Source organism: Phoenix dactylifera, chromosome 5, assembly GCF_009389715.1.
Source record: "Phoenix dactylifera cultivar Barhee BC4 chromosome 5, palm_55x_up_171113_PBpolish2nd_filt_p, whole genome shotgun sequence".
NCBI classification, from domain to species: domain Eukaryota; kingdom Viridiplantae; phylum Streptophyta; class Magnoliopsida; order Arecales; family Arecaceae; genus Phoenix; species Phoenix dactylifera.
In genome coordinates this window covers 1,155,762-1,169,084 of record NC_052396.1, presented here as the reverse complement: position 1 = coordinate 1,169,084, position 13,323 = coordinate 1,155,762, and the positions used below count along the sequence as shown (strand labels likewise).

Genomic DNA, 13,323 nt, shown 5'->3' with positions numbered 1-13,323 from the left:
AAAAAAACAAACATCATGAATCCCATCCCATACTGCTCAATGCTTCATAACCTTGCTACAGCACGCGTTAGACCAACAGTATTGATAATAGATTCATTTCATATCAATTGAGAATCCACCTTAAATCATCAGAAATTTGCTCGAATTCAAGACAAACTAGTGACTAAAACAACACATTCTATACAAACCTTATTTCATTACATGATTCAAGAACATTCAGAATGAACAGCATTACTGGAGGAAGGATCCATGACGGCTGTCATATGGCATTTAGTAACAGGTGCAACTTGCAGCACATAACTAGCAGATACTGATCTGATATCTTATAATTTTATATTTTTCGTGATCTACAGTCCCTAAACTGCAATGTATTTTGCTGTAAGAGTTCACTAAAGTTATTGAAAACAATCTTAAAGCAGAAATTTCTGAATATTAAAGCTAAAGATTGTTATAAGAGTATATGATCCTTTCTTTCAAGTACAGCATTTCTTTCTTGACAGTTTTCCAAAACACTTCAACTTAATGAAAGACACATAGCCAAATCTTTACACCCAATAACCTCATTATTGACTGAAATAAATAGAAAACAAGTCATTGCTCACCAACAGTACAAGCAATCACCATCTGCAGCCTCCTGAAAGAGTCAGAGTGGCTTCTGACCTTAAATTAGCTTTCCACTCAATATCGGCATTCTCATTACAATGACAGTTCCCATTTCACCAGTCAACATACAAGACTAAAAATGTGCTAATCTAATGCAGACATGGGAGTTAAGGACTCCCCATCAGGGCCTCGTGCACGCTTGCAGGATGGGGAGTGAGACCCACTAACAATATTAGCTTCCATCTCATTGCAGGATTCAGCTTCAAGCGTCTTCTGTTTGTCACCCACCTGCCTCGAGCCTTCTGACATTTTTGCACCATTAGGGTCAGTTCCTGATTCATCTCGACTCTTCCCTGGGAGTTCGATTTTGGCAGCAGAATGTGTTTGGTCAGATGATACGGTTAATGGTTCTTCCAGTGAGGAAGGAGCCTTGAGATTGCTGATGCCCGACTGCTTCTCAAACATCATCTGAAGGTACCTCCCTTGTTCTTCAATTCTCAACTGCAGATTTCTCTGAATCTGTGGAAAGAAGAGAGTATAGGATCAAACAATTGTCTGCAGTTGGTATTAAACAGGTGCTCTTGACACAATGTCCTGGCAGGAACAGAAAGGGTTGGGAACAGAATGGGTTGGGAATGAACGCTGTCACTCTTTTAAGTTTAGCACCTGAGCGTGGGACCCCATTGGAATCTCTCACCGCCTGCATAGTTTCAGGGTGAACCAAAAGCAACCCATTGATTGGTTGGCTAACAACAGGACAAACAACATTGAGAAGAGGCTTGGATAGATGACTTTCCCAGCATTGTTTAAAATGCTGATCCACACACTATACATTGGGAAATACTGTCACAATATAGGCTACATGCCAGCAGTTGGCATGCGGCTGTACCAATGCATGACAAGTGTACCAGTGGGACAAGCCAGCACAACACAGACACATAATGCCTTGATCCATGTTCCCCAAGACCTTGTAGACCCTTCTATGTGTTGCTTGTATCACTGTATGGTGTAAAGAGTCTGGCTTACTGAGAAAAGACGGAAAAGAAGGGGGTACCACGCTAAGAGCTCTAAAATAATTACATGCAGACATGGAGGGTCTTCATGCTTGCTTCTGTTTATCACAAAGATTATTAATAATACTTGCCCGATCCCTATTGCTCAAAAATGTTGTGGTTTTTTCCAAACCCTGGTGGTGGCACATTACCACCCATATTGCTTTAAAAAAAATTAAAAGAAAAAAAAGTAGGCCTGATCCTATGTTTTGATCATTTGTTTCAGAACCAACATGAATATAGCAATGAACAGAGATGGATCATTTAAATTAACTCAACCATGCGGATGTAACACTCAATGGATGACAATTCAAGTAAAAGATAGATAAAATGATGAAATATCTTTTTTTTCCAAAGCAAAACAGAAAGCAACTTTAATTACTGAAAAACAAAGTAAGCATATATTTAATGTATAATTAACTTATATCTCAAGTTCATGCCAATCCACCCAAAATACACCAGTAACCGGGGTGCAACCATAAGGTAAAAATCATACATCTTAGTTAAACAATGCATTCACTGTATGTGATTCTGCAAAATTTGGTTTTAAAAAACTTGCATGAGGATGCTTCTGTTAGAGAAAATCGAAGCTCCTGAGAAATCAACACACCAACAAATTACTCAAAGAATGTTTCAGTAAAATCCTATTGACACAATTGACATCTTAATCTTTATACTCCGATATGAACAAACACACAAAAAAGTGTTTTGAGCATGCAAGTACATATTCATATACGTGCTCAAAATCTTGCCAACAGAAAGGATGATGACAACATATGACATGTCTAGCAATTAGATAAGTTCTCAGATAATTCAATGATGGACCTGGGCACTCGGTCTTAGGACTAACCATTAGAGCCCAAGCCTGATTTAACTGAAAAATGAAAGCCCAGCACTAGGCTGTCATGACCTGATCGCCCGTCATCCATGACCCTAGATCGTATAACAATCCCTCACTGTGGGGTGCTGGAGAATGTGTTGGTGAAGGAGGTGATGAAGAATGGCCAGGTGCTGGGCACAGAGACAGTAGGAGTCCAGTAACAGAGACATGCGTAAGAAAGTATGGGAGGTTGGAGGAGGCTGTCATTCTCCTAAAGGACAGTTTTGGTCCGGCATCCGGTGGCAGCATTGAAGAGAGAGAAAAAGGACAGATGGGAAGAAAAGGGAGGCCTGATGTCCAATGATGAATACTTGAGGGCAATCCAGTTAGAGGTTGAGAGAGGGTTAAGAGGAAAGGAGACTGTTGTACTAAGGGAAAGCTGACCAAGTTAGGGCTTGGCATGGGGATTAGGTTAACTATAATATTTACATACTAATGTTTAAATATATACGGGCTGACTCAGGACAGGCCAAGTCAAATATGATTAAACCCAGGCCTGCCCAAATTCTGATTAGGCTCATAGGCCTCACCCCATGGACCTAAATTAATTGCCTGGTACAGCCCCAACAGGTAGGTCGAGCTAAAATGTCTGTCCATTCAGTGCAAATATACAAACAGATCTCGAGAAAAATTTGCCAAACTCCAAGAACACATAATTATAGTCTTAAAAATGATATTTGTAAACCAAAATATGGAGAAAGAACTTTTACTGCTACTTATGTTAAAAACCTATTCTTCCTAAAATTTCATAGAAATGAGTTCCATGAAAAAAAATACTCTGTACACAACAAGCACATACCATATATAATGACAAAGGAAGTTGTATTTGGGCAAATACAGACAAACTTTATCGGCATGCTAATATGTAAAAGAAACTGAAAATGCCAACACATTTCAATGCTTCAGTGAAAAGATAATATCCGAAGCTACATGAACCTTCACCCATGGCTATGATCCTCTCTATTCATATGACCCTCTCTATTCATGCTCAAGCAATGATAGATGTCCATCCAGGCTTCCATAATACCCCCTTGTTTAATTAAAATACACTCTAATTATCTCATCTCTTGCCAAAGTGAAATTGTAACCATCAATGCTTTCTTCCATGAAACCACAATCATCCATACCTTCCTCACGTGCATCACATGTGCACAGCAGTAGTATGGGATAACTCATGCTAATAATAGGCTTTACTATTCTAACACAAGCTGTTGAACCTTCATGCATGGCTATGAACCTCTATTCATGCTCAAGAATTGCTAGATGTCCATCTGGGCTTCTATAATACCCCCTCATTTAATGAAAATACACTCTAATCATCTCATCTCCTGCTAGAGTGAAATTGCAACCATCAATGCTTTCTTTCATGTAACCACAATCATCCATACCTTCCTCATGTGCATTGCATGTGCACAGCAGTAGTGTAGGATAACTCAAGCTAATAATAGGCCTTTCGTTTTTTATTATTTTATTCATTTTCTACGAAATTAGTTTTCTGGAGTCTGAAATCCAAAAATTAATATAGAATATGCAACAAAAGGTGAAATAATTTAATGTCAAAACTCAACCAGAAAGCATACCTCAAGCTGTTCGTGCAGTCGTTTCTGAACCTCCATCTGGAGTCGTAACGCTTCAGTGAGATCAATACTCCTGTCATTGAAATGAAAAGCAAGATTAAACACTAACTTAGTGAAGACTAAACAAGCCTTTTAACATTTTAGCATTGCCTGGAACGAAAAGATAAGGCACTAAACTTTTGATACTGTTAACAACAGATATTAGCTGTCACAGGAATATAACAGAAGAAACAAAGGGAAAAAAAAGGAAAAAACAGAAACAATAAAATGACCTAAATGAGATCTGCATCTAACAAAACAAGAACAAAAGCATTTGAACTGAATATTTAAATAAAATATTATTGAGGGCATGTTTAATCCAAGTCCCAGCACAGTTTATGTAGGGCAGTTAGATCTCTACTTCTACATAAGAGAAACCAAAGAAGGATAGCTGAATAGTGGGTGTCACTGATGAATTAAACCCTCTTCACTATAAGCTGACACTTTTCCATATTCTCTAGAAGTCTACCATACAAGAGTTTATCCTTTAAAGATAGTGTGTTTATGGCTTCACAAAAGATATGTCAAACTATTCCAACAGAATAGTGCAGGCTGTATCCATATTTACAGGTTTACCATTGATATATTCAAGCATCCAGTCACAGACTTGCCAATTTCTGGGTCCTCTCTAATTTTTGGTGTTTTCATCAATATATTTGAAACCCTGCAGGCCATAAGGCTCCATTCTATTAATACACAAAATTTCAATATAGGCATACCTCTTAATTCTCTTTTCCTAAATAATGCCTTAAAGAGAAAGTTATTTTGAGAGAGAATAAATAAAGGAAATGAATTAACCAAAAGTGGTAGTGCATCTATAATTCATTAATCAAAAAAGATATTTCCAAACAGTGGTTCACCCCTGGTCAAACCGAAAACCCCTTAACCTGGCAGCAAAATGGGTCAGTGTCTGGGGCCATGTTTGAAAACACAATAATAAAGTGGTGCAAATTCTTCTGCAACACTGCGTAGGACAAAATACATAAAGTAGCCAGTAAGAGAAACATAGAACCTTAGAGTAACATATAAAAAACATGCAAATACCACATCTCAAAATACAGACACATGCTCGAATGCTTAGAAAAAGCACCATGCAAGCATGCATGCATGCATCTTATGCACATATCCAGGTAGCGGAGCAAATAAACAAAAGCTTTTCAGGATTATTTTAGTAAATCAAACAAAGCAAACCAGCAACCAGCAAGCTTAGAAAGCACAATTTGCTGGTTCTTGTTCCCTTAATAGCAATGCCCATTTCTTGGCAATAAACAATTAACACATGAATTTTACTTCTTTTTTATAACCCAACATTCTAACAAAGTCAACCCATTTCTGCATATTATGAGACTGCTCTCACTCATTAACTTTGTTACTCTGGAAGTAAGTGTTTTAATTATCAGACTGTTGCATCAACACAAATGAGTAAAATAATCCTTCCAGTTTCTCAAAGGCCATAAGGTTCAGAAAGAAAAGTCTCTATAGCTATTATCATAAGAAAAAAAAGCATATAAGCATTTCCATATTTTTTTGACATATATGCTGTTGCAGCTTGATTACTTTTCTTCCAACAAGGCAGCGCATATTAGCTATAAATTCCAATTAGCAATATACAGTTACAAGTGTTCTTTTTAAAATAATGGCTCACTCACGTCTTCAAGTCAAGAGATGAGACTTCCTCTTGTGGAGTGACCTTTTTTTGTGATGCCCCTGCATTCATCAAAGCAACCAACAATATTGGAAAAATGTCACACTAGCGTCTTCCGCACAGTGTTACTTTCACTTACAGATAAAGTTGCTGCATAAATACTACAAGAGAGAAGCAGAAGGAGAAGGAGACAAGGTTTAAAAAGGAAGGTATGGAGGAGCAGCAGAAATATAAATCCATAAAATGAACTAGTATATGCATGACTAACCTTCTGATGAGTCTGGCCTATACCGAGCTGTCCTGTATTTCTGTAAAGCAACATATATATATATATAGACAGAGAGAGATCTTATTAAGAAAGGAAAAAAAATAAATGGCATGCATTAAGTGTTGTATATGTGAAGAAAATGAAAGTATAGACCTGCAGATGGCTTTTCACATGGTATATGGTCAAACTTTCCACTTTCATGAGTTTCAGCACACCTTTGGGGGTAGCCTCTGAAGGCATAAAAACAGTTTCAAGTCATGAGATATATGTTGAGGAAAAAATGAATCTCAAGGTAGAGTGTAACCTACTTTCACTACCACCAAGCTGGTTCACAGCATCTACAAAGCATTCATGCAGCTCTGGAGTCCACCTCATACGTGGTTTGGCTGCAGCAGCAATGGCAGCAGGGGAGGAATTAGAGACTGCACAAAGCTCTCCTGAGTGAGATGGAACAGATTGATGGATTTGCAGCTGGTGAACTGATATACTTGGGGATGCTTGGGTTGCTGGTTGCACAGACTATATGACAACAAAGGAATGAGAAGATGATTGGCAAAGCACATGACCAAACAATTGAACTACTACAAAATTTAATAATATAAATCATCTGAAAGAACAGCTATCAATTTCTGAATTTGACTGCCACCAAAAATGCCAATGATTAACAACCTAATTCATTTAATCATAAGATATTGTAATGTCTTATGGAAGTTCAATAGCTTGAAGAATTACACAAATTAATTATCCTTAATCGTCATAAATCCATAAATTACCATTTTCATTTAAACATTCAAATCATGGCAACCAAGGACTCATATGAGTATCAATAATCAATGAGAAGAGTTTGCGTTCTGTAAGACTTTGGGAGTCTGCAGTCTGTAAGACTTCTAACATATAACAAGCCACAAAGTGATAGCCATCTTATAGTAGAACAAACAAATGAGATCTAATAAAATTCTTGGACAATATCAGGAATGTAGAATGCTTAGAAATTCCAGTTTATTGAACATAATACCTTTGTCTGACATTCAGAAGCACTTGTCTCATTGAGAATATCCTTCCAATCATCATTCATTAAATCTGTCCACCACTCATTTTGCTTAGCAAGGTCATCCGAGGCCACATCGCAACTGCTCTGGATCTGATTGTTACCAGCAGTTATATTATCTGAATAATCAAGCATGCCCTGAATTGGTTCTGGACACCAGGACACATCAGCGGATTCTCTGGGGTGATTACTTGTTGCGGGACAGAATGACCCTGAATGTGAGGGAGTTGAAGGAAAAGGTATTCCAACATTTGGTGATTGAGAAACAAACGAAGCACCATTGTGGTGCCTCTCATTAGGTGCCATAGAAGAGAAATGAAGATCTGATGAGAACCCTGAAGCTGATGAGTATAAAGGTCCAACAACTGCACTGTTGGAGACAAAAGGAGTACGAAGGGGAATAAGTGGAGTGCTTCTTAGCTCCCTCTCCATCGAAACCTGTTGGGAATCTGGCAGTTTCGGAAACTTCTCTTCCAAGGGAGCAGGTAGCACAGGTAGAGATGATGACATAACTTCGGAATTTCCACTACCGCAAAACTGTTTCACCTTAAAATTCTTCACTGGGCGTGTTTCCATACCTTTCCATATGTAGAATATCTTCTGAAATCTCTGTTCTTAAGAAAAATATTCTTGAGCCACTTTGCTTTTATTTTTTCATTTTAGCTGAGCAGCTTTTGCTCCTTGAAAACTATGCCGGGAAAAAAAAGATGAAGATACATTAGGTCTCTACTAAAAGATGAAGTTGGCAAAAACAATGAAAGCAAAGATATAGATAAAATGATTCTGTGTTTGATTGGCACCACCATTACAGTTTACAAGAATAAGAAGATTAAAGATATAGACAAGATGCATCACAACCTGATAAAGAACCACCCTATACATCTACTTTCAAAACACTTAAAACAATTCCATGATGACTAAGTTTGACAGTACTCCACCAAGAAGAAAGGTTATGGAAGTACAAAATAATCTCATTAGTTGCAACAGGTGGACTAGGAAGAAGTCTAACAACTAGCAAACTAAAGGATCTACCCTATTCAACACATCATACTTTACAGACGATGGTAATTACCATGATCAATCTGCCATAGTTATCTCTATGGGGTTTGCTTTATCTATGAAGGCAGGATCCACTGAAGTGCGAAAATGTAATATGGCAGGCCATTGAACTGACACAAACCCTCTAAATTGGTGTCAGATGCCCGCCCAGAAGCAACTTTGGGAAGGAAAGGAGCTTGCTGTGAAACCTAGAAAGATTCACTATTGGTTCCGCAGTTTAAGCCCATGCAACCAGGGAATTATCAGTTCCCTTATTTTGAAAAAAAAAATTAATAATAACAATGATAACAAAAGATGAAGAGATAAAGACTTTCTACTACCTAGAATCCACCACTATTAGCATGATACAGAACAACAGTGTACGACTGAAACCGAGATTCGCTAGTTAACACCCTCAAATTCCGTCCATATATTCAAAGAGAGAGAGAGAGAGAGAGAGAGAGAGAAGAAAAACTCTAATCCAAGTCGATTACCACCAAAAGCCAGCCAGAGAAAAGCCTGCAACAACACATACCATGCGCGAAGTCGACCTCCAAATCAATCAAAACGATTCCTTTATATCCTACAGGTTCCAACCATCAAAAAACAACGGAAAGAACGAGATGTTTCTTCGATTACTACCGACTCCAAGCGAGGGAAAAGAAAAGAAGCCAACATCGAGGTAGGTTTTTCACGGATTCTTATCCAAAAAGCTAAGGGCCTCCAAAAGGCCACCCCGACCACGATCGAATCCATAAAAAGGCGAAGAAAGCCATGTAAAAAAGGCGAATCGAAAGCCCAAATCGGGAAGGGTTCACGGAATTCTTACCTCGCGAGGGGAAGACGGGAGCGAATTTTAACAAGCGGAGGCGATGATGGCGAAGGAAGAGAGGGAGAAGAGGCGGCTTTTGCTAGGCTGCCGCGAGGGCGAGGAGGCGACGAAATATTCCTAGTGGGACGAGGCTCGAATTCCCATCTCCGCAGCCAAGCCAACCGATTGGGAAAAAACAAAAAAAAAAAGTCGGTTAAGAATTTGCAAGTCTCCCCCATAGTTTTTCCTATTTACATCCGCCAAAACCACCCCAAAACTTAAAAGACTAAAACATCAGCCAATTTGTTTACATAGCCATAGGTAGCTATCTTACCAAACTTGAGAGATTCTTTTTTTTGCCTAAAACATTCTCCAAACTTGGTATTGCTTACGTCATTCACTTTATTTAGTAAATAACTCATAATAACTACCTAACGGTGGTCTTGCCTCTGATTTTTTTTTTTTTTTTTTGCAATGACCGTTCACGCACAAGATATATGTAAATGCAGCTAACAAAATTAGAAAATAAAAAACTACATAAAAGCTTCGACACTAAACCGCAATCCATCTACACGAAGCTAGAGTGGTGAGTTGTAAAGGACGCAATCCAGCCGACGGCACCGTTTGTCTTTCTATAAACATGCATGGTCTGGTGGAAACCATACTTTCTTAAAAATATGCAAATGTTATAGAACAACGGCCATCCTCGCTTATGCGTCTCCGACTCTGAAAGATCACCGTAGTTAAATCTTTCTTGAAAAAAAGACGGCCTGCATCTAGTATTTGTCTGGCTTTTTATTTTGTTTTTTTTTTTTTTTTTTTGAAGGGAGTCCCGGTAATATGTTGCAAGAGTTATTTCTTTGCTCGTCCAGAAGCTATTTAATGTATGAACAATATATACATTAAATAAGTAATTCATACAAGATAAAATTTATTTGCAGGTATAAAATATCTTTTTACACGAAACTCGATGTCACCCGCTTGCACTTCGCAGGAAAAACATATTTAAAATTAAGTTAGTGTACAAATAAAGGGCCATTGAGCCATAGAGGGAGCGAATCAGACTCGGCTCGGCTCGGCTAGGTCGCGTACGGAAGCGAACGTGGCGACGCTTTTACTCCTGCCACCACCCACCTGGCCCTTGAAGCCCCGCAAGAGTCCTCGGGCCATCAATTCCTTCTCGCTTTACGACATGCCTGCTTTTTAGCTTTTATCCGTTCAATTACTCCGTTTCGTGGAAGGAGGGGACGTAATAAAAAAAAAAAAAAAGAAGACAGAAGAAGCAAACTAGAAATTCTATGATACTTTGACTTTATTTTTGTACTTTGATTTCGTTCATGGTACGTTCTCTCAGCCAGAATCGATTAAGCTCTTGTTCCGGTCAAAATTTTTTTAGTTTGCTTAATTAATCCGTGATGCAATAGGCTTGTAGACCGGTTATTGTTGGATTATAAAATAGTTTGGCAACTGCGTTGGGCTACATTGCAAATTTCATCCGTGGCAATTTAAGTGGATCTCAAAATTTCAATGGTTGAGCCCATCTTAGTTTGGACCTATTACACTTGCTGCACCGTTTAGAAACATGAGTTGCATTAGGGCTCGTTGGGTTTGCGGAAAGTATTTTTTCTCATGTAAATATAATTTCTGAAAAAGAATGTAGAAAAGTACTTTTGACATGTTTGGTTGACAATGAAAAAGTGACAGATTTTCGATTTCCGGCTCACGGAAAAATAATTTTTCTATATTTCTCGTAGAAAAGACTTTCCATGAAACCTGAAAATCATATTTCCACGAAAATACAACTTTTCTGTCTCTTTCTTTTAAAAACTTCAACCAAACAAAAGGCATCTTCTCTCTTTACTTTTCCGTTAACCATACTTTTTCCTCTTCTTTTTCTGCAAGCCAAACGAGCTCTAAGAGTAACTTGGATGGATCGGGTGGGATCGAGGAGTCAAGTTGAGGGCCATGTTATATAATACAGATAGTGGATTAGGAATGGATCAATTTGGATTACAGTTTAATCCGAAGAAACTTCGTTCGGGTCATGCTCGTCAAGTTTTCAGCATATGGACTCAACTCGACTTGAAAATAGGAACCCAAACTTAAACCCAGGTTCATTAATCCGCCCATGTTTACATACAATACCAATGTAATCAACCTTTCACAGGATCCTGACCTGATAATAAGTATCAGCCATTTGTGAGATGCATGTTAAGACCTTTACACACAGATGTGAGAGGGGATTTTGCAGAAAAATCACGCATATTTACACAGAGAAATTTGTGCAATTTCTTTTTTGAAAAAACTAAAGACTTTTCTTGCGAAATTCTCATCTAATTTGGAATTTGTATGATCATCTAAATCTAAAATTTATTGTTAATATTATTAAAATTCAAGCATCGCGGAAATACTTGCATATGCCAAATGCTGGCCTACCAAATTATGCCAAACAGAGAATAAAAGAAGACAGAGGAAGGCTCAAAAGTTCTCTCTCTCCCTCTCTCTCTCTCTCTCTCTCTCTCTCTCTCTCTCTGTGTGTGTGTGTGTGTTTGAGTACAAGATGAGAAGCAAATGTAATCGGGCTAATCGGGAGGCAAAACGGGATCAATCTCTTTGTTCGTTGATCTTGTCCAGAAAAACTCCACGCCCGGGAAAGGGATTCGCCGACACCGCACTCCCCACAGCCTCAATCTTCTTCACAAAAACCCCTTCCCTTCCTCCACTCCCTTCCTCCACTCCCACTTCCCGCCTCAAATTCCTCACCTGCTGTTCCCTCTTCATCCTTCTTCTCTCCATCCTCTCTGCTCTCCTCCTTCTCACCTTCAACTCCTCATCCCCCTCACTCTCCTCCTCCCCAAGTACAAACCTATGCCCCTTGCTCAAAAATCCCACCTTTCTTGCATTTCCTATGCTCCCATCACGCATTCCAGTTCCCATCTCCTCCTCGCTTCCAATCCCCACGCTCTTTACCTTAAAATCTTCACCGAAAATTCCATCTTTTCTCACTTCCATACATCTCCAATCCCTCCCGGAAGAACCCATTTCCTTCTCCAAAGAACCCAACTTGCCACTCCTCGAAGCCTTCGGATCGCTACTAAAGATTCCATATTTCTTCTGTTCCCTCGCTTTTTCCTTCAAATCTCTGCTAAAAATTCCACCTTTGCTCTCTTGCTTCGATCTCCGATCCCCTTCTGGCTTGACCTGCCCGCCCTCATTGACCCGGGGGATCCTTCCGCCCATGGAGGTCCCCAGGAGCTGGAAGTCGACGCGGGCCCAGCTGGCCTTATCCTCGTTGTCCCACCCGAACCTCTCGCTGATGTCGAGGAGATCGGAGACAGGGGATTCGGAGGAGCCCCGGCGGCCGTCGCCGTTGAGGATGCGCTCCGCCGACTCCCACTCGATGCGGTCGCGGTACACGGGGTCGCGGAGGACCTCGTCGGCGAGGCGGGCCCAGTGCTCGAAGTTGCGGGCGCGGAGGTTCTTCGAGACCCAGAGGAGGTAGTTGGAGGGGAGGGAGCCAAGCATTCGGCCCTTGTGCTTGCCGAAGTCTATGACTCGGTCCCTCGCGGGGAGGTTTTGGGGTTTCGGTTTGGGGCGAGAAGAATAAAAACAGATCGGCCGAAAGAGGGGAAGGGGAGGAGAAGAGGAGGAGAGGGGAAGGGGTAGTTGGGAGCAGGGGAGGTGAAGCAGAGACATGGGGGGAGAACGAAAAAGACGAGGAAAGCAGGGCAGCGAAGCTGCGAAGGGGAGGAGAGGGAAGGTTATCCAATACGCACGTGAGATGCACGTGAGTGTAAGGATCCATCTGATTTATATGCCCTCCTCTGGTTATTTATCCAACATCCAAAAATCTTCAACAAATATCTTGGCAAAATCATGAAAAAAACAATCCTACTCTTCTTAATAAGATTCTTTTTTTGTTTTCTTTTCTTTTTTTCTCTAATGGAAAGGGGTAGGGGGGAGGAAGGGACAAGCCCACCCCCGCGTAGCAGCTCCCACTGGGCCCCCGTCCCGCTAGGAGAATGTTCGATGCGGACAGAAATGGCCGTGTGTTGGGCACCCCGACCGGTTTTACTCATGCCTTCCCCACCCATGGGCCCGGCTCAGCTATCCCTCTAAGCTCTGGCTCGAGTCACACCTGGCACCACCCCGGCTACTAGCGGTCTAAGAGCGGTTCTATACCTCATGTCCAAGCAGTGGCCGAAGCCTCATTTTAATCGTCACCACAGCGACTCGAACTTGGGACCATGAGGTTAGAATCCCCGCCCAGTACCACTAGGCTACCACCTTGGTGGCTTAATAAGATCTTTTCAAAATGAGAATTCAAACACTCACCATGCCTCTATTTTATTATATATAAAA

General features: G+C 40.3%; 1 protein-coding gene across 1 annotated transcript; it reads right to left on the bottom strand.

Moving 5' to 3' along the window:
* Positions 1 to 422: 422 nt before the first annotated feature.
* On the bottom strand, positions 423 to 9,143 carry LOC103703897 (protein PHOSPHATE STARVATION RESPONSE 2-like). The gene is made up of 8 exons (XM_008786941.4): positions 8,980 to 9,143; positions 7,080 to 7,800; positions 6,373 to 6,583; positions 6,218 to 6,294; positions 6,065 to 6,104; positions 5,801 to 5,858; positions 4,116 to 4,185; positions 423 to 1,122 (listed from the first exon to the last, which is right to left on the bottom strand). Exons 2-8 carry the CDS (start codon positions 7,686 to 7,688, stop codon positions 748 to 750), a joined length of 1,440 nt encoding a protein of 479 aa, XP_008785163.2. The 5' UTR covers positions 7,689 to 7,800; positions 8,980 to 9,143; the 3' UTR covers positions 423 to 747.
* Positions 9,144 to 13,323: the final 4,180 nt, after the last annotated feature.

Coding starts and splice junctions, on each gene's coding strand:
- LOC103703897 (XM_008786941.4), bottom strand. CDS start 7,688: ATGGAAACACGCCCAGTGAAGAATTTTAAGGTGAAACAGTTTTGCGGT. Junction 6,295..6,372: donor CCAGCTTGGTGGTAGTGAAA/GTAGGTTACACT, acceptor TTATGCCTTCAG/AGGCTACCCCCAAAGGTGTG. Junction 4,186..5,800: donor TCATCTCTTGACTTGAAGAC/GTGAGTGAGCCA, acceptor TTTCAATGACAG/GAGTATTGATCTCACTGAAG.